Source organism: Lotus japonicus, chromosome 1 (assembly GCF_012489685.1).
Source record: "Lotus japonicus ecotype B-129 chromosome 1, LjGifu_v1.2".
In the NCBI taxonomy this organism is placed as follows: Eukaryota; Viridiplantae; Streptophyta; class Magnoliopsida; order Fabales; family Fabaceae; genus Lotus; species Lotus japonicus.
The window spans coordinates 127,931,787-127,953,155 of record NC_080041.1 but is presented as its reverse complement, the minus strand read 5'-3'; the positions used below and the strand labels follow the sequence as shown (position 1 = coordinate 127,953,155).

General features: G+C 34.9%; 3 protein-coding genes across 3 annotated transcripts; all 3 read left to right on the top strand.

The window, feature by feature from the left end:
- Positions 1–1,217: 1,217 nt before the first annotated feature.
- On the top strand, positions 1,218–10,398 carry LOC130730548 (poly [ADP-ribose] polymerase 1). The gene is made up of 20 exons (XM_057582587.1): positions 1,218–1,414; positions 1,997–2,046; positions 2,141–2,342; positions 3,492–3,675; positions 3,780–4,122; positions 4,517–4,712; positions 4,786–4,953; positions 5,092–5,152; positions 5,274–5,334; positions 5,427–5,678; positions 6,348–6,582; positions 6,690–6,799; positions 6,874–6,950; positions 7,071–7,231; positions 7,908–8,099; positions 8,220–8,328; positions 8,729–8,811; positions 8,918–9,055; positions 9,230–9,412; positions 10,062–10,398. Exons 1-20 carry the CDS (start codon positions 1,262–1,264, stop codon positions 10,107–10,109), a joined length of 3,006 nt encoding a protein of 1,001 aa, XP_057438570.1. The 5' UTR covers positions 1,218–1,261; the 3' UTR covers positions 10,110–10,398.
- Positions 10,399–14,377: 3,979 nt separating this feature from the next.
- LOC130730547 (LOB domain-containing protein 16-like) lies at positions 14,378–16,320 on the top strand. Its single transcript, XM_057582586.1, has 2 exons — positions 14,378–14,955; positions 15,665–16,320. The coding sequence occupies exons 1-2, from the start codon at positions 14,635–14,637 to the stop codon at positions 15,959–15,961; spliced, it is 618 nt and encodes a 205-aa protein (XP_057438569.1). The 5' UTR covers positions 14,378–14,634; the 3' UTR covers positions 15,962–16,320.
- A 2,473-nt stretch (positions 16,321–18,793) lies between these two features.
- LOC130724989 (uncharacterized) lies at positions 18,794–19,210 on the top strand. The gene has a single exon (XM_057576254.1). It carries the CDS (start codon positions 18,794–18,796, stop codon positions 19,208–19,210), a length of 417 nt encoding a protein of 138 aa, XP_057432237.1.
- The last annotated feature ends 2,159 nt before the right edge of the window (positions 19,211–21,369 follow it).

Sequence of the window (21,369 nt, the reverse complement as noted above, 5' to 3'; positions counted from 1 at the left end):
TCAAGCTAATGAATTATCTATGGGGAAAATAGTGGCCTCTTCCACACTAGATTCAGATTGTTCTTTGGTTGGTCTCCTCAGTTATCGTTGTCATATTGAACTCTATAGGCTCTTTGACAATTCAAAGTCAAGACTTTTTTTATAAAGAAAACATCAAAACAATTTCCCAATCTCTATGACAAAGACTTTAAAAAATTACTAAGGGCTCCATTTTACAAATTAACAACTTTGTCTAAAAAAAGAGTTCATTTATTATTTAATGGTTTTCGCCCCCTTATTGATCATCATCATTGAAAAAGCCTTTGGCTACACTTCTTCAAGTGACATTTTAGCAATTTTTTTCATGATTTCACTTTAATTTTTTTTTAAATACTCTTAAAGGTGTCCAGCTCAAGTGTTTGAGCCCAAAAATACTTTTTTAGTTAGACACCGTGAAGAAGTGTCTGACACGTATCGTGCCGGTGTCATACAAGTCAGTGTTCAATACAAGAATACTCTATATGTGAGAGGTGTTTGTGCTTGAAAAACTTGAACTGAAACTTAATAAATAATAATAAATAAAGTAAAGAAAAACATATATTAAAGGTTTATAAAGCATATTTTAAAAGCCAATAAATAAGATTTATCATATTTATAAAGCATATGTTAAAAGGTTGCACTTTTTTTTAAAGAAAACATTGCATGAAATGAAAGTCATTATTATCAACTATCATTTTTTTTATTCCCTTACCATATAACACATTTCAGTTTATTTTAAAAAACATGATGCATGTCATTAAAACATGTCAACCCCAATTGTTAAAATGTTAACAACACACACTTTTGAACCCTCTTTTGAACACGTTTTATGTGATTGATTATTTTTTGTGAAAAGTAATATCTACTACTATCTAACATATTTATTAGTATGGACAAATTGCATTGACCTCCCGTGAAATTTGTTATTATTGTATTGACTTCCATAAGCATATACTAATCACCCTTATTCTATGGGAAACATTGCATTGACATTCCCTAAAGTTTACCATTATTACATTGCTCTTCAATAAAATCTATAATTATAACACTAAACATTTCTCTATTATTCTAAATGGTGTGTCCCTTTATGAAAAATTGGAGGTCAAGAGTTGAGTGAAAATATGATTAACCTAAAGGACTTAAGTGTAATAAAAAAACATGAAAAGCCATATACATATAAAAAAGCAAAAGGTGGAGGGAAGAGAGGGAGTGGAAGTGTGAGAGTGAGTGAGAGAGGAGAGGAATGTCGTCGAACCCTCAAAATCAAAAGCCATGGAAAGCAGAGTACGCCAAGTCAGGCCGATCGTCATGCCGGACCTGCAAGTCCCCCATTGACAAGGAGGTCTTCCGTCTCGGCAAGATGGTTCAATCCACCCAATTCGATGGCCTCATGCCTGTAATCTCTCCATTCCTTTCCATTTTTCCTTGTTAATGCTCTCTGTCAACTAGCTTAGTCATTCTTCTTGTTCCCTCAAACCCCATTTGGCATTTGGAACATTTCATGATTTGCATTTCATTTTTAGATGAAAGGATGCATAATAGGGTTTGATTTTTTGAGCATTCTGTATAAAAGGTAGAAACTTTAGTGAAAATCACAATGTAATTTGTCAGATAGTGAAAGCTGTGTAGTGATTTCATTGTAGTTTTATGAGTTCTTGTGAAAAGGTAGAAACTTTAGTTAAAATTACAATGTAATTTGTCAGATAGTTAAAGGGGTTGATTTTTTGAGCATTCTGTAAAAAAGTAGAAACTTCAGTGAAAATTACAATGGAAGTTGTCAGATAGTTAATGGGTTTGATTTTTTGAACATTCTGTAAAAAGGTAGAAACTTTAGTTAAAATGACAATGTAATTTGCCAGATAGTGTAAGTTGGGTAGTGATTTCATTGTACTTTTATGAGTTTTTGTTTTTGTTAAGTAAAATTACTCTCTGCATGTTTGTTATGCTTTAATGTGTACTATTTTCCTTTTTCTACCAGATGTGGCATCATGCTGATTGCATATTGAAGAAATCCAACCAGATAAAATTGTAAGAAATTTTTTATCCTTATTACATGGAAAATTTTTGTGATATTTTACATCGGTAAGGATTTATGACTTGTCACGCACTACTTTTCTTTTAGAGTTGATGATGTTGAAAACTTAGAGTCGCTTCGTTGGGAAGACCAGCAAAAGATCAGAAAGTACATCGAGAGTGGCGGTGGCGGTAGTGGTGGCACGCCAACGCCAAAAAAGGCTAACAAAAATACTGAGTGTGGTATTGAAGTTTCACAAACTTCTCGTGCTACTTGCAAGGATTGTGGTCAAAAAATCATCAAGGGAGAGGTTTGCTCCTAACTTCTCTTAAAATGTCATAAACTCATAATATTGCAAAGGCAGTTCTTAGAGTTTGGATGTTTATGGGACCTAATGGATTTTGTGGCGTGAAAATGAGTTCACAAGCAAAAGCATAAATTTGATGATTTGCACTTACAATGAATTAACTCATGAAAGGTATATTTTTGTATTTAGTACTACCCTATTGACGTTGCAGATTTAATGGATGAAACTATTGGGATTCATAGTTTATTTTTTTAATCCTAACATCTAGCACTTCATGTTAATTTCCAAAAGTATCGCCTTGGCATCTAAAACATTTGCTTCCAATATCATGTGGTGTTGCTATCCATTGTGTCAGTTATTTGAACAAGCCCTGGCCCATGGTAACAAAATTGTTGTGCTATCTCCTTGCATTCTCCATCTTGAGATTCAGAATGGCTAAAAGCATCTCCAGCCAGCTTATCCCATCTTTCAAGTGAAAGAAAACTTAATAGAAGTTTGAATTCATGAATTTATGGAATTTTTTTGAATCTAGAAATTTCAGTAGTATGTGGAATAATATAAGGTTACATCGAGCTATGTTTTGTGGGTGGTGTCTGGAGTTACTTTAATCTAATTCTCCATAGCTTTTCGACTCAGAAATTAATCATGTTCCTCAGCTCTTTTGGGTTGACCATGAGGCCACATCTCTTAACTTCTTATCCATTCCTTTTTTTCAATTGTATGATGGCTAGAGAAATAAAAGCCTTCTGGCCTCATGGACACATTTTGTCTGTATTAGTTAGGTAGGAGAAGTTGTGGGGGGAGGTGCTAATATGGGATCTAAGCCTCTCCTGAATTCTGGTTACCGTGTTTGCGCTGAACTTGGAATCTTGCATTCAACCAACTTTTTGTCCTCTCATTTAACTATGATGTCCTTAAAAGGTTAAAATTTTCAAAACAATTCTTATAATGTTCAAATTAACCACTAATTTCATGATTTCATTTTGGATTAGATGAAAGCTTCTCAAATGGTATTAACAACAGTTTTCTTCATGCTTGTTAGACTCCATGTCTGCATTGTTGAGATTTTGAAACTCAATGTTTCCTAACCATTCGGCATGTGTTATTGGTTTTGGAATAGCTCTCCACACTGTGATTTTATTTTATGTTTAGGTTCGAATATCCACTAAGCCTGAAGGTCAAGGTGCTAGGGGTTTGGCTTGGCACCATGCCAAGTGTCTCATGGAATTATCACCATCGATTCAAGTGGATAAGTTGTCTGGATGGAATAGTCTCTCATCTTCTGATCAATCAGCCGTCAGTGACTTGGCTAAGGGTCATCCTATGAATAAGGGAGGTATGGTGATTGAGTTGTTTAATAAAGGCTGGTTCTGGTTTTTAATGCTGCAGTGATTTCATCTCCTTGTTTTTGTAGTTACTATGTCACTGTTTTCCTCGCAGATGGTAGTGATACAAAGATCGAGGCTGAAGAGTTTAATGAATCCGCACACCAATCCACTTCCAAAGGTGGCACCAAACGGGGGAAGAATGCCGATAGTGAGCGGAAGTCAAAAGTTACTAAGGCCAAAGAGGATGTGTCTGCAGGCAGGGCAGCATCAATGAAAAATGCTGATGGCTTAGGGGAAGCATGTGATCTGGAGACTAAACTGGAGGCCCAGAGCAAAGAACTCTGGGCTCTGAAGGATGATCTTAAGAAGAATGTGACAACAGCAGAGTTGCGTGAAATACTGGAAGTCAATGGTCAAGATTCAACAGGATCAGAACTTGATTTGCGTGATCGCTGGTAATTTAATCTCATGCACTTTCTTTGCTGATCTTTAAGAATATTTTGCCTCATTCCAGTCTGTTCTTTATTAAGCGTAAAGTTTTCCATTCGTAATGTTATTGCCCCTTTCTTTTAAGTTTCTAAGGATTTTAATGATAATAGTTTATGTTTATTTGTCTGCTGGGAGTCCGCTATTATGCATGATCACTTGTATTTTTACAAGTTTTAATAGATAATCATAAATTATTCATCAAAAGAAAAATTTAAAGGCAAGCAGGTCAAGCGCTTTATTGTCTGGATGAAAACAAACTTTCCAGATTTATTCTGCTTACTTTGTGATGCATTTTGAAAATATTATCCTGCACGTTATGATGTATTTCCTCAACTTTGATCATTATTATTGTGATTTTAGTGCTGATGGAATGATGTTTGGAGCACTTGGTCATTGCCCAATATGTTCTGGTTATCTGCGTTATTCTGGAGGAATGTTCCGGTGCAATGGATACATTTCTGAGTGGAGTAAATGTTCCTACTCTACCAGCGAACCAAAACGTACTGAAGGGAAGTGGAAAATCCCGGAGGAAACAAATAATCAATACCTAAAAAAGGTCTGTAAAGAGGAAAAAAGTCATTCAACAAAACCAACTTATTAAGGCTTAATTTTGTTCTTTGTGTTTACAGTGGTTCAAATCTCAAAAGGGGAAGAAACCAGTTAGGATATTGCCTCTGCCATCATCAATGAACTCTGTTGAAAGTCAAATTACTAATTCCCAGCAGCATCAATCATCAAGCAGTGAGAGTTTGATGGATTTGAAAGTTTCTATTGCTGGATTACCTAAAGAATCTATTGTATAACTTCCTTTCTTTTTTTCCTTTCACATCCATTATTGAAGCCCCCTTCCCCCAAAATCATTTTGAGAAACTGCCAGATTCAATTTAGTTGCATTGTAGTATTAAGTATTCATCTTCTACGAATTGATTTCACAGGAGGATTGGAAACGCAAAATTGATGGCGTTGGTGGGGTTTTTCATGCAAAAGTGAAGAAAGGTATCTGCTGCTGCGACCAATTTCTGAAAATTGAATATTCCAAAAAAACTGTAGAAATATTTTTGTCTGTTCATGTGTATGTATGACTTTTATAGTCTTTTCTTGACCTGTGTACTTGCAGATACTAGCTGCTTGGTGGTCAGTGGAGCACTTAATGATGAAGCTGAGATGCGGAAGGCAAGGTATGGGCGCACTCAAGTTTTCAGTCTCTAATATTTTTTTCTTTTCGTTGTTTGATTGTAGTATCACTGATTTGGGAGAATTTCATCAATAGGAGGATGAAAATACCAATAGTAAGAGAGGACTATTTGGTTGACTGTATGGAAAGAAATAAGAAGCTTCCATTTGATATGTACAAAGTTGAAAAGATTGGTGAGGCTTCTAGCATGGTCACTGTCAAAGTGAAGGGGCAGAGTGCTGTTCACGAAGCTTCTGGCCTACAGGATTCCGGCCACATACTCGAGGAAGGGAAAAGCATATATAATACAACTTTGAACATGTCTGATTTGTCTACTGGTGTTAACAGGTGGGTTCATTATATTTAGTTTTTTTTTTGTTTATCCTTCAGCATAAATTTTGTTTAGATGTTAGCAGTTTGGTTTCTTTGTCAATGATGATTTAAATTGCATTGAACCTAGAAGTATGCTACTAGATTTTTGTATGCCATGCAATGTTTCTTAAAAACATCAAGCTGTCAAATGTTAAGAGCTTATATTTCCTTATCAGTAATGATTTTGTCTCCACCACAACAAAAAATGAATATTATATATGTTAAAGAGTAGAGTATTTGTTCTTTAAACGTGGAAACTGGAAAATAAGTTTATCAGGGTTTTAGATCCGTATCAGTAATGATTTTTTCCATACCCAAAAAAAAACTGCTTATTATAGATGTTCAAAAGTAAAGTACTTGTTCTTTTTAAAGTGGAAAATAATTTTCTGGTTGATTGTATATACTGTAAGCCTTTGATTTTTATTTGGACTTTTTACGTGATGGTTTCTTAAATATTATGATGATGGAATGACTGCAGTAATTATGCCGTAACTGCAGCTAGTTACTGTGATGATGCTTAATGGAAGCTGTTGAGTTTCACAGACCACTTGAATTATCATGCATCACTTTCTTTTTCAAGATTCTTGTTATGCTGTTATTTCCTCTCCTTCATTATCATCCTCTAACTTCATTTCCCATGTAAAGCTACTACATTCTCCAAATAATCCAAGAAGATAAGGGGTCAGGTTGCTATGTGTTTCGTAAATGGGGTCGTGTGGGAAATGACAAGATTGGAGGAAAGAAACTGGACGAAATGCCAAAAGGTGATGCAATCCGTGAATTCAGACGATTATTCTTTGAGAAAACTGGAAATCCTTGGGACGCTTGGGAACAAAAGACTATTCAGAAGCAACCTGGAAGATTTTTCCCATTGGATATTGTACCGTTTTTAATCTTATTCTTATTTAAAAATTATTTGTTTGATGTAAATTATCTTGACTCATTAGGTGGATGATTCAACTCATGATTGTTTTGAACACTTTGTAGGATTATGGAGTTAGCAAGCAGGTGTCCAAAAAAATTAAAAATGAAGATAGTAAACTACCCTATCCATTAATAGAATTGATGAAGATGCTCTTCAATGTGGAAACATACAGGTATAATCAAGGCCCAAGGAACTCTCCATTTTATTAGAATATATCTAATGCAGGACTGAATCTTGAATTTGTAGAGCTGCCATGATGGAATTTGAGATTAATATGTCCGAAATGCCACTTGGGAAACTGAGCAAAAGTAATATCCAAAAGGGTATGTTGGCACATTACTTTTAAACTTGTGCTGAGCTATGTTAGTTTGCAGCATAGGCAATCCATAGTATATATTGAAGTTGTAAATTTTACCTTTCATTGGTCTGCTCTCTCTTCCCAGGGTTTGAAGCATTAACGGATATACAAAATTTGTTACAAACTAGCAATCCTGATCCATCAGTCAGGGAAAGCTTGCTTATTGATGCCAGCAATCGGTTCTTCACTATGATCCCTTCTATTCATCCACATATAATTAGGGATGATGATGATTTTAAGTCAAAGGTGTGTATACTATTTTTATTCATTTTTTAGGTTTGTTTTGGTAATGAAACATGAAACTAGATTGGTGATTTTTTTTTTGCACTAGTTTTCAACTTTCAGCTATGACCCAATGAAGTGAATATTGTTGGCAGTTGTATTGTAAAACTTGGATATTAAGATAATTTTATATTTGAACACAGTAACGAAGAATTTGTACTGGACTGCCATGTGGTTTTTTTTTTGAGTTTGTTTTCTTGCAATTTGGCAGTGGGTTTAATCTCTTATGCTCTATTTAGATGTGGAGAGAAAAGGAAAATATATAACATGAGCATACAGAAAATGAAAAAGACAAGTGAAAATTCGTGTTTTCTTTTCACTTGAGAACTTTAATATGGGTCGCACATCAATTATTTTCTCTCCATAAATAAACAAGAGAAAATAGTTTATTCCTCTTATTTCCTCTCCACACAACTTCCTGTCATTTTCTACCCTACCATAAGTAGGGTTAAAGGTTAGGATCATCATGACAGTAAAGAAAGAGGTGAAACTTTTTGGTGTTTTCATTGTTCAAAGAATGTGAGTAATTAATGATATGTAAATTATGATTTCTATCAGGACTGTAGTGTTGCCCCATGGATTGGCGCATATGATTACCCTTCGTTATGATTCGAATAATGTGGCCGTACTGTTTTGGTAGGTGAAAATGTTAGAAGCCCTTCAAGACATTGAAATAGCCTCAAGATTAGTTGGATTTGATGCCAACAGTGATGACTCCATTGATGATAATTACAAGAAGCTCCACTGTGATATGTCTCCACTTCCTCATGACAGCGAAGATTTCCGTTTAGTTGAGAAGTTTCTCCATAACACCCATGCCCCCACTCATACGGTATATTTATATTTGTTAATTTGTTCATGGGTGTGTTTTTGTATATTTATGTTGCTGGTGTGAGCTCTTTTGTTTCTCAAATGTACAAGTTCCCACAATCTTTGTAATCCATCTACACAGGATTGGAGTCTTGAGCTAGAAGAAGTTTTTTCACTTGAAAGGGAAGGAGAGTTTGATAAGTTTGCTCCTTACAGGGACAAACTTGGTAACAGAATGCTCCTATGGCATGGTAAGTTGTGATACTACTAGTTCACTTGTAGTTTTCTGTTACGAAATATTCTGCTAAGTGCCATGATGTAAGAAAATCGAAGTATCGGAACATGTATGGATTTGTAAAGAAGATAAGAAAACCTAATAAACCTCCGAGTCTCTAAATATCCTCATGGAATTCTTCTCAGATATCTGATTACCCCATAGGGGTTGCCAAGATAATGCTAGACCAGAGGAGTTCTAAAGGCCAGAACTTTTAGCTTAAAATTAATTTTTTTCTCTGACAAAAAAATTCAGTTTCTGTGGTGAATTACAATCACATGGATCATTATTTGTAGTAGATGAATGTTACAGCTGTAAATGAAAATATGTACAAATGCGAGTTAGACACCTATGACAAAAATTTTTCTCCATTATAGGTTCTAGGTTGACAAACTTTGTTGGAATTCTGAGCCAAGGACTGAGAATTGCCCCTCCTGAAGCCCCTGCGACTGGATATATGGTTCTATCTATTAATCTATTTTCATACTTTTCTTTTAATATTTATATTTTCATACACAGCTTACCTACCCAAATCAGTACTTAAATCTGAATATATTGCATTGCAGTTTGGCAAAGGGGTTTACTTTGCTGACCTGGTCAGCAAGAGTGCTCAGTATTGCTTCACGGATAAGAAAAACCCTGTTGGTCTAATGCTTCTGAGTGAAGTTGCCCTTGGAGATGTCTATGAACTCAAAAAAGCTAAGGTGAATCTGGTTTGATAAGTTATGCTTATTGGTTTATATGGTCATGGTTTGATAGTTTGCTAGTAAGTCTGCTTTCAAAATGACCAACAATGTTGCGTTCAACCATAAATTTCTTCTAAATGGATTCGCAATAATTTTTATTTTCATTTTGATTCTTTATTTTATGCCAAATAGTATATGGACAAACCTCCAGTAGGAAAGCACTCTACTAAAGGACTGGGCAAGAAAATGCCTCAGGAATCAGAATATGTAAAGTGGAGGGATGATGTCGTCGTTCCTTGTGGCAAACCAGTGTCATCAAATGTCAAGGCATCTGAACTCATGTACAATGAGTATATTGTTTATAATACTGCTCAAGTAAGTTTCAAGCTTGATGATTATATTTTTACCTTACCATACCTGTAAAGCAAGCTAGCACATTTGTTGTTTAGATTGTAATAAAATGAAGAGTGGGGAATTTCTACTGCCAGGGTCACTATCGGTTTGCTATTTGGTATATTTATGCTGATTCATTGGTTATTTGTTTATTTAAAGTTTCTTGTAGATTAATTACTGAGATGAATGGCAAACTATGGTTTGATTACATATACAATTTTCATTATCAGAAACGCCACAGATAAATAACAAAAACTTGGGATTACTATCCCTGTGGTGGCAAGTTCACAGACTGGCATCTTAAAATTCGGGTTAAGCTTAACTGTTCTCCAAAAGTTATCTAAGAAATGAGGATTGCTATACCATTTATAAGGATTTATTTAGCTATATCTCTAGTCAATATTGGATCAAAACAAAGTATAATGCTTGGGTTTGTGGTTGATTAGCATGATTCTTTAGCTGTTCTTTGTCGGTACATTTCCATTGCTGTTTGGTAAAACTTATTCATGACATACTTGCACAATGCTACATTTTTGTGGATTTGTCAAGAGACTCAGCTAAAGCCCGATATATGGTGTACCTTTCTTTTCTTAAGTACATGCCTTTGACTGATTGTGGACTTTCTTTGCAGGTCAAGATGCAATTCTTATTGAAGGTGAGGTTCCATCACAAAAGGTGAGGTTTGGAAACTAGAGGTTTTCTGTTTTGGGGCTTTATGTGTACGTAGCAGTTTTTTTGACCAGGACTAGTACATATTCCATCTGGTATTCTCTAAAATTGTCTAGGAAAGGTCTCATTTTGAGTTGACGGGAGATCTTTCAACCTTTTTTTTGGTGTGTTTGTAAGTGCAGCCTGTGCAGGGATCTAGTTGAAACTCGTCATTTTGTAGCAGAAATATCTAATGCAATTTGTGATCTGGTTGTGTGTAGAATAGACCACCGTTTTAATGTCAAACTGTGTTATCGTGCTGTTCCCTCTTTAATGTGCGATGCATCTGTATTCTGTACAGATTGAGGTTTTTTATCCTACCCTTATTCAATTTTCTGGTAAGTATGCCTAAATAGCAGAAGAGTTGCTTTCCTTTGTAAGTGAAGGGAAGGGTACTTTTCTGATAATTATGGTGATCCTAATTTTTGTGAACCCTGTTAAGGCCAAAAATGAAGAATGAATAATTAAAGCTTCCCTGGTCATGGGCTGTGGTTGTTATGGGGGATTTAGAACCCGTTTGGATACATACTTATTGGAGCTTATTAAACCTTATCTACTAGAAAAAAGGCATTAAGTAAGCTCCAATTAGTGCTCTTTGGTTTGCATCCAAATGAGTAGTCATTCTGTTGCGTAAGATGTTACGCGGTCATCTTACGCGGTCTGCATGTGTGCACGTGAAAAGGTGATGCTGTTAATTAATGCATCAATAAGTGTTGATTATATGAGATATCCTGGATGGATATGAAAATTTGACATGTTACTCCATGCCTATCAATTGAGTTCTTTGAGCTCTATGGTGGTGATAACTTGAACTTTGGCGGTTCTCATTAAGACCCATGACATGAGACTATTCTTGATACAAACAGCCACTTCTTGCTGTTAAGTATGACGAACTGCTTTCATGTTTCAGTTTTTTATACTTTTCATGATGCATGAGCCATCTCTATATGTTTAGTGTTGAGTGGCTCATATTGCACCAAATACAGCTGGTCCTCAACATGACGATTTGTCAGTTATAAGCTAATTATTGTTCATTTTGGTGTTTTATGGCAGCTTTTCATTTGAATCTGATCAAAGTATTTTGACTTTGCCAAAATCATAATGGCAGGTTTGAAAATTGAAAGAGTGGTGATGTAGTATTAAACCATTTCGACTCTAGTCTCATTTCATGAGCATGACCCAATCAAAAAATTGGTGCAAGGGATGGATAGGATATATTTTTTGAAGTGATTTCCGAAAATTGCAGATTTGATTTTAGATTCTAATAACGACCTTAAGATTTCTTATATTGGACAAATCTATGGGTACATCATCCTACACGAATAAACAAAACTACATGAGATTTGAAATTCTAGATACCCCTCCAACAACGAGTGAAGGTCACACTGCCTTAGGAATAACAATTAAAGATAGATTTGTTTGTAAATAGTTTAAAATGAAAATTGCAAATCATATAGGGGACAAATGACAATTGATATGATGGATAGCTTGTTTGCATTTTAAGTCTTTCCCCTTCTCTCAATGACGAAGTGATGACAAACCTGCCCCAATTGATAAGAGATTCAGCACAACGGCAAGCAAAACCCCCATATTTTTTTTTCCTTTAATGGGTCAATAAGTAAAAGAATTGTAATGTCCATTTCAATTGCTAGCCGGACGGTCAAACAAATGTGAGAATCTTCCATTGCTCCCCGTGAAGTCATAATATTTTGGAAAAAAGATGGGTTGATACCCCATTACACCCACATTTAGAGAGATAAAGAAAGAGAATTAAGAAAAATGAAAGATATGATGATATAGGAATAGAGTTAAGAAAAATGAAAGATATGATAGAAAAAGAAAAGAAATCAGAAGAGAAAGTTGGTGGATGAGTTGTGAATGAATCAAAACCCATAAGGAGATGGAAGTGTTTTTAGAATGAAGTAGTAAATTTACTAACCATTAAGTGTGTGTTTAGATACGTAAAATTAGTTGATATCTTTATTTTGGATCAAACACGATAGGTTTGTGCCAATGTTAGGTCATCATCGCTTGAAAGCCACTCACTGTATGGCTTGAGAACAGTGTTAAATGAGCTAGAGTCTTATATACTTATGTAACCACCAAACCTTCATGCTCCACCATCTCATTTCCACCCTATTTTTTGCTCATCACTTTTTCCGACCACCTTAATTTCCACTGTGAAAACCTAGCCACGCCCTTCCATCTCGGTCTGTTGAGATCCAACCCCTAATCCACCACCATGAATCCATGGTCACCTTTTTTTCTCTTAGAGTCACCATCATCAAGGTAAAAAATGGAAAGATGGTCACCAACCCTGACTCCACCCAAACGAACTGAAAATCGAAATAACGGTGCCAAGATTTGAAACTTGTGATAATACCACACAAGATACATTGCCAAGGCTCTGAGATGTTCGGGATCCCAAATTGTGGGTGTATTGCCTACATTGCTTTGATTCAATGTGAAATTAGGGTTTTGGTTTGAGAGAAAATCTGTTAGGAATGTTCACGACATGATAGTTAAGTGAACGATGAAAATTGAGATGCCGCAACTAAAACTGTGTAAGCTTGAGGAGCTCGATATCGAGAGATGTAGCGAGCATTCGATACTTATGACATCAAATTGGTGCAAATATAATTGAATAAATATTCAATAAATGTGTTTTAATGTTGGTTATGCCAATTGCTTGTATCACACGATCACTTCCCCCAAAAGATAAAATTGTTTGATAAAGATCACATAAATGATTTTATATTATTATTTTTTACATTTTTTCTATTTTCTACTATTTGTATATATATAATTTAACTTTATAACATGGATAACAAGATAAGAGTTACTCTTGGAGATTAAATAACTTGATCCCTCCTCGTATCACAATATACATTCTTTTTATAAATCTAATCAATCAAATTATCAAAATATAACTGGAACAAATCTATAAACAATTCTGCATTAAAAAAAATCTATAAACTGGCAGGTGGCAGTGTACTTAAGTACTAGTTCAGTGTTGGGAAGCGACATTAGGCAAAAAAATATTAGACTGAAAAAAAAAAACTTTAGGAAGCGACAAATAGCAGCAGTTCCCAGGTGCGGCGTTCGGCGGAAAAAATTGATTAAGCAACTAATCAATCAAATTATTGGTAACAAATTAAACTAAACTAACCTTAAACCAAACCCACCCCTCAACCCTTTACAATTACAGGCTATGTGATTAGTGAGTGCTCTCGTTAACAAGCATTACTATATCAATTTAATAACTATACACGTGTAAATGAATTTTTAATAGTGATATCACTAGATCCATCATCTCACTAAATCATAACCTTTCAGCTACCCTATGAATTTTCAACTCACCTAATTTGACTAAACATGTCTATATAACTATAATAATGTTTTGTTTAAATTTTTCTAATCCCTTGTACCAAAAAATTATTTAGTTGAATTACTTGACACTTAATGTGTTCTTCCAAAAAAAAAAAAAAAAAGCTAAGAGTACCTATGTGACAGTGCAAGGTTGAGTGCACGTTAGAGTATAACATGAGATGTATTTACAAAAGACACTCTCACACTTTAATTAGTTTAAAATTAAAGCGGGAGAAACTCAAAGTCTAAAAAAAGCATTAATGAACAAATGAGTTATGCTTAAGTTATGAAATGATCAAATATGTATTTATAGAGCTCAGTTTTACAAGTGATGAACACGTTTAACCTTAGTTTAACTCTTGTGTTGGAATTTGAGATGATGACTATATATGTTTGGGTAGTCATTGAATCTTTAACCCTGACCGATTCGTCTTTGTTCAACTAAAGTTTTGCTTTAATCGTTTTGGTCGATCAACTCAACACTCACTTAACTTAACTATGAATCCCTTGGTGCGACCAGGACGAGAATGAACCTTATGACGATTTGGGTCGGCCAGCTAGAACAAAATGGAAGTTTAAAAACTTACTTAAACCTTAATATTTACAATCACTTAAATAACTTTATGCTTTTAACACAATAAACACTTTTCATGAAACAAACTTTGTTTTTAGAAGGACACACTCATTAAGTTCCAAAGAAACCAAAAAACAAATAGGCATGATGAACAAGAAACAGTCCAAGTTACATTAACTTGGTCCAACCCATTAGAAAAACCAGTTCCGTATTACATCTACCATTAAGCAATGTCTCCTTAGAACCCAACACATAACCCCCTCCATGTCCCCCATTCAACATTTTTTATTACTATAAGACCCTTTAAGCCCCTTATTCCCACTGTCCCATTTCCCCTAACATTAATTTCAATCTCCCACATACTCCATAATTCTCCTCAGATTTTAGTTTTTAAGTTTTTGCACCATTTCCTAGTGTGTCCGTGTGCCTACAAAGTTTATTCCCACCTTCCTTTCTTTCCACACTGATCACAATTTCACAAACACTTAAACAAGCACACTTTTCCTTTCTCTTTCTCTAGCTAGCCTCATTCATTGTTGTTATCATCACCACCATGGCTTCTTCTTCTTCTTCATCATCTGGAAATGGCTCTGCCTCTGCTTCTTCTGGCTCTCCTTGCGGAGCATGCAAGTTCCTCAGGAGAAAATGTGCAGCTGATTGCATCTTTGCACCTTACTTTTGCTCAGAACAAGGCCCTGCAAGATTTGCAGCTATTCATAAAGTGTTTGGTGCCAGCAATGTTTCCAAGTTGCTTTTGCATATTCCAGCTCATGATCGTTGTGAGGCGGTTGTCACAATCGCTTATGAGGCACAAGCTCGTATCAGAGACCCTGTTTATGGCTGTGTCTCCCACATTTATGCCTTACAACAACAGGTAAGATCACATATAATCCCAAATTAAGCTCACAAAAAGTTCTAAACTTCATATCCTCTATGAAGTGGTGTTTGGTTTCATTTCTGAAAACCACATCTAGGGAATCAGAAGCTACAATGTGTAGTTTTTCGCATAACGTGCTTTAGAGTGTGAGTCAGATGCACATCCAAACATGCTGATGATACGTTTTTATTGCAAAGAATATGATTCATGGGCTAATAGTATGTTTGCTTCTCACCTTGTGTCAGGAATCAATTGTTCCAAAAATTTAAGAGGTTGTATGAAGTATTATATGTTCTAGCCTCATCATCTGAGTTTCTTAAGCTAGAATCATGTATCTGCTAAACAATTACAGGAACAATCAACTAGTAATTGGCTCTTATTCATCAAGTTTTCTTCAAAAGCTTTATAATCAATTTCTCTCTTATCTTCTCCTTAATTTTTTATTTTTCTAGAAATTTGGAAAATGGATGAGGTAATTCAACCACACTACTCCTGTCTTTTTCTCTTGCTTCATGTCTACGTACTTTCGGCCTCTTTAATGCTTCAAGGGCCAGTCCAAGAATGTTATTTACTACCACTGGCTATATATATAAAAATGCACTAGTCAATTTTATTAATAAACAAAACAAATTTTCTAATCACCTTAATTAATTTATTGGCTCTTCGAATTTTCTAACCTTTTCCTTTCTTTGTTTGAATAATGCAGGTGGCATGCTTGCAGGCTCAACTAATGCAAGTGAAGGCTCAGCTGGCGCAGAAGAACCTGAACATGGAGAATCACTGGCCAGGGAATGTTGCTGGCCAACCAATGAACCCTTTTTGTCCCTCTAACATGGACCCCATTTCACCTCAGAGCTCTCTTGACTCCATTGATCATAACATGCAAGATTTTCATAGCAGAGAAAATAATTTCTCACTCCATGCTTGTTCCAAGAAAAGAACACATAACAACAATGACTTGGGGGAGCTGCAAGAATTGGCACTCAGGATGATGAGGAACTGATAGCATGGATCAACTCCTTCCTTATAATCAATTCTGAAACTCATAAGCTACTTGTTGAAGTTTCTCCCTAAAATTGATTCTGATATTAGAATTAATTGTAGAAGAATTTCCAAACATACATGAAGATGAGGATGTTCACTCATGTTGTAGAGGATGTGATCTTTTGCTAGTACTGTTGTATATAATAAGAGTGTCAAAAAGAAAAATGGCCATAAATGGTAAGCCTAAACTAGCTAGCATTAGGCTTTTCTGTTTGTGGATCATCAATCCAAAAGAAATTAAAATTTTCTAGACTAGTCAGCCTCAGTAATCTTTTGTGTTCCTGTTTGTTTCTGCTAAAGTTGGTACAGCTTTGAAAATCTTCTATAATTGATTATACAATTATGAAGTCAGAATCAATTTTGAAAAAGCTTCTACAGTAGCTTCAATGTCTCAAAATTGATTATAATGGAATAGAAGCTAATCCAAACATGTTATTAGTAAATTATAAATAAGGATCAACTTCCAATGCAGAAAATTATGTGGTTTTTGGTTTAATTTGAACTACAATTAAACATAGACAGGCTTATACAAAAATGGCAAAAAGGAGCCTACAAAATTGAGGTTGTCATGAATTATTATGCATTTTCTTTTGCCTGTCAAACTTCAATAATGATGATGTACCTTTGAATTATGAGTTGTCCTTCTTCTTCTCCCCCCCTCCCTCACTGGGAGATCTTTTTCACTTACCAAACCACACGCTTAATTGAACTTTCTAGATGATAAATGAATGGTGACACGTTGAACTTTTTGTTTTATTTATATAGTGGGAACCCCGATCTAGGTTACTTTGGATTTGTTAAAAGACAAGCACATACTGGTCTAAGCTGTCTTCATCCTACTTTTGTGAATAATCTCATTCATGTCATGAGGTGTTTGTTTATAGCATTAACAGTTTCTTTAGAAGCTAGCTAGACTTCAATTTAATGAAGAAAATCTAGGCAAACTTCGATTTCTACTATATGGTTTGTTATTTGTTCCAATCTGAAAACAAAGAAGCAAAGCAACAAAGGGACCAAAAAAAATCATGCATGAGCCACAATCATACCATTTTAGACTTTTAGTCCTCAAGTTTTCAATCGAGGTATTTTTTTATGTTGCAAAAAACAGGAAACGCGAAAATGCAAGTCAAAAGTGATTAAGATGCCTCCGTTTTCTACAAGTTTAGATCCAAATGCAATGCTCCCTTGGGATCATTGATTAAGCATCTTTATTTTAGATTTTGTTTTTGCAAGGCAGGGGATATAGAAAGTAGTACTTATCATTATATTAAGAGTGGTGATTTTTCAATTTTTTTATATATATTTTTATGGATAACATGTATCCTCACCGATACAATTTTATTTGAGTCAGACACTATTCATCTTATACGTACATTTGTTTTTATTCCATGTAACTGATTTTTCTTATAAATTTTTTAGTATATCGAAAAAATAAATTGCACTCGTCAGGAATCGATCCCTACACCTCTCCTACCCAACCCATATGTCCCACAGCTCCTACCACTTGAGCTTTCTTTCAAATTCAACCGTAATGAAAATTAAAATTACAAGCATGTTCATTTCCTTGCTACCATGCCTATGGTAGTCGGAAGACTATCTCTGCTTTGAGATGTAGAATCTACCGGTACATTTTATGTTCTAGGTGCTCCTAAGCCTGCCCATATTTGCTGCATAAAGTTTTATTTTTGATGTAGAATTTAGCGGTACATTTCTATGTTCTAGGGATTGGTTACATAAAATGGTTGAATAAAAAAAACTTCAAATTACAGGTAAGTAAGGCGCGAGTGACATGCTGGGAAGGCCAGCAGAGCCTCACTCATGGATAGGAACTCCAACGGATCTCCTAAAGGAAGGTTGTGCTCACCAGCTAAAATCTTACTAGGCGCATGATGGTTCAAACCCTCACTCTATAGAGATGTGAGAGTTAAACCCGAAACTTCAAACCAACTATGCCAAATCAAGTTGGAAAAAAAATATATTTCTATTTTCTTAATAACACGTGTTATTATTTTTTCCTCTCTAGTTCTATGTTATAAGGGTAAATGTAATAATATGAGTAAAAAGTTCATTATTTTAAAGGCAAATAATTAAGCACAACCTTAGCTTAGCTAGGGTGAGTATCTAATGGACCCCATTTGAAGAACAGGTAGTTTTACCTAACATTACTATCCCAATTAATGTATATAGTTGTAATATCAATACACTTATGATGATTTTGTATTCATACAAGTGGGCAAAGTGTCTCCTGGATTGAATGCAAAGCCTACATCACAATTTGATTTAACCCATAGTCTATAATAACATCAAATAAATAGCCTAATTATTAAGCATTACACAGTCATTCGGCCATATTTTTAAAATCAATAATCTGATTTGCCACAACCATTAAATTGAATAAATTTAGCACGGGGAGTTGACACGTCTACGTACGATGATGATAAAAAAAAAATTTGGAGAATGGCAGGAGCCCTGAGGTGGCCGGGTTTTCTAGCTCAAGACTACAGACACTGGGTGCCGCGACAAGCTCAGGGGGTGCACGACATGAAATTCATGCTCTGCCTCTGGGGAATCTGGAAGTGGAGAAACAATATGGTTTTTGAACCATCTCCTTGACTCCTCCACAAAGCATGGCGGTGCATTTGCCATGAGCATGATGATACCGTAAAAGCCATGGATAGAGGTCTTCAACCGACGGAAGCAGGGTGGCTTTGCAGTAGATGAAAGCTGCCATGCACCAACAGGTAATGTTAGTCTGTGTGTGGATGGTAGTTATCGAAGCCATGAGCACTGTATGGGGGCAGGAGGGTTGCTGCGCGATGAGCTAGGGCAGTGGGTGAGAGGTTTCCAGGCTTTCCAAGCAGGAGGGAACCCACTGTTATCAGAAGCTTGGGCCTTGAAACTAGGATTACAAATGACTTGGGATGCAGGCTTCAGAGATGTGATTTGCAATTTGGATTGTGGTGAGCTTTTAAAATCCTTGGGAGAGGTTGACAGCAGACATTTCCTCCCTATCTTGGATGATATTATTCAGTTTTTGGATAGACCGTGGAGAGTCTCTTTGAGTGCCTTCAGCCGTGATTGTAACATGCCTGCCGACCGGTTAGCCAAAAGAGGAGCTTCAAACCCAGCACTGTCTCTTTGTCTGCTAGATACTCCGCCTATGGAGCTTGAAACCCTCATTATGAGGGATCGTTTTGCTGCTTTGTAGTTGTTCTTGTTGTTGTTTATTTTCCGATGTATAAAAAAAAATTAATCAGGTTAAGAGTATCTTGATGAGCATTACTTAATAGTTAATACTATATTTTACTAAATAATATCATTATTTAGAAAATAAAATTCTATTAATTTTCGTTTGTAGTAAATATTTTCTGGTTTTGTTTAATTAATCAGCCTGTTCGTTAGACTTTGTCCAAAAACAATTGTAATTATAATAAACCGATAGAAACAGAGAACCTTACTAATCTTCTGGTTCTTGAAAAGTGCTATTCTTCTAGTGATCATAAGTGAGCTCCCACGTGTACTTTCAAGTAAGTTAAACTTGGGTGTTAGTCGTGATTAACTATTTTATGATTAACTTGCATGTCACTCATAAATTATTGGTGAACTGTGCACTAATTTGATCGATTTAAAAAAACTAAGCGTGCATTAATTAATGTTCACCTCATGAATCATTTAAATATATAAACGAAAAATGTAATTTGATCTCAGAGTTCTGCACACACAATATTAGGTGATACTTTGAGTACTTAAGGGACAAGATATATGATGAGAGTGCCATGGTAAATTGTGATGATCTTGTTCAACATTTTGGTTAGAGAACTTTGGGGACCATACGCAGAAACTCGAAACAGAGCACAAGAAATTAGCTGAAGCGTGAGAAAGTAAAGCATCATAGTGAAAATTACAATTGGATACAGATTAGTGTAAAATTATGATATGATGTAAAATCGGCGTCAACGTGAACTTTAGGTAAAGATAAACGTTTAAACTCCAAAGTATGTTTCATATAAGATCTTAATCTGAGCATCAACATCTGCTTTAGGAGTTTAGGTAAATCACTAAAATAGTGGTAAATGATTTATCATTTAAAGATAAATGTCAACATCATCTTTAGGTAAGTCACTAACCCAATTTTAGCTAGTGACTTACCCAAAGCCAATGCTAACGCATAATTCGGCTTGTTTTTACATATAATGGTGACTTTGGCGGGCACTAAGATTTCTGGCTAACATAGCGTTCACCACAGTGGTATTAGCATCAGTTTATGTTTGTTGCTATATTTATCGAACAACTTAGTGTCAGTTGTAACTAAGGCAAATGTGTTAGAGTAAGACCCATTTCGCGGGGCTTGAGGGTTAGCGTCGGCTAGGTCAACACTAACTTTTATTGATTTCTATGTACATCACAACGTATATAAGCGCATTCTTCAAACCCAATTTCATCTTTTGTTTGTTTTTTTAGTAGTAAATAAAACTGATGAATAGTTTTAATTATTAAAACATCTACAAATATTTTTTTATTTGTGAAGTATCATGCATCGTCATCATAAGCATTAAACTTGTTCGTGTATCTTAGACATTTAATATCTATAATTTCTCTATTATATGTCTCTATAACCTTCTCCTTTATATGAGAAATATGAAATAGAGGCAGAACTACTACTGGATGAGCCATACATATAAGTATAACGGAGGTTTAATTCTTTACAATTCAGAAAAGCTTCTGGATTACTTTTCACACACCCAATTTTACTATTTACACCTCATATTTTTTGTTTTTTTTTTTTAACTTTTCAAAGACAATGGGTGTGTAAATTTAGTAAGGGGTGTGAAAACCTTTGTTCAAAGACAAAGCCCAACTTGACCAAAAATAAAAAGATAAAGCCCAACAATTGAAACTCTGAAGATAAAAAAAATTGATGCTGCACAGATGATAGAACTAAAAAATCATCCAATTACTCCATCCTAAAGTATACACAACTCATCCTTTTGTATTAACGACAAAATACCAGTGCAAAGTTTAACTTTGAATTTTGAAGCGAAGAGATAATATTGATGTACAAAAATACATATGACAAATTATCAGTAAATATTTTCTATTTTTTTCCAATAAAGTTTTTTAAAAAATACAACTATTGTTTTATGAGGATTTTATATTTTAATTTATTTATCATTAAAAATTTCCAACAACAATTTTTATATTTCACATCACTGATAGATACTGGTTAATATAATTTTAAAATTTTCAGAAAAATTAGAAAATAGAAACAAATGTTTTTAAAAAAAATTAGTGAATAGGTTTATTCCACATTAAAACTTTTGTAGTTTTCAGAATTAAACTTAATTGCCCTTTTTATCAATCTAGTTT

What these genes read in the sequence shown, in the direction of transcription:
- LOC130730548 (XM_057582587.1), top strand. Translation starts at nt 1,262, where the DNA reads ATGTCGTCGAACCCTCAAAATCAAAAGCCATGGAAAGCAGAGTACGCC. An exon ending in GATTACCTAAAGAATCTATT is followed by an intron (nt 4,954 to 5,091) that starts GTATAACTTCCT and finishes TTGATTTCACAG; the next exon opens with GAGGATTGGAAACGCAAAAT. An exon ending in TCATGCAAAAGTGAAGAAAG is followed by an intron (nt 5,153 to 5,273) that starts GTATCTGCTGCT and finishes GTGTACTTGCAG; the next exon opens with ATACTAGCTGCTTGGTGGTC.
- LOC130730547 (XM_057582586.1), top strand. Translation starts at nt 14,635, where the DNA reads ATGGCTTCTTCTTCTTCTTCATCATCTGGAAATGGCTCTGCCTCTGCT. An exon ending in TTTATGCCTTACAACAACAG is followed by an intron (nt 14,956 to 15,664) that starts GTAAGATCACAT and finishes TGAATAATGCAG; the next exon opens with GTGGCATGCTTGCAGGCTCA.
- LOC130724989 (XM_057576254.1), top strand. Translation starts at nt 18,794, where the DNA reads ATGGGGGCAGGAGGGTTGCTGCGCGATGAGCTAGGGCAGTGGGTGAGA.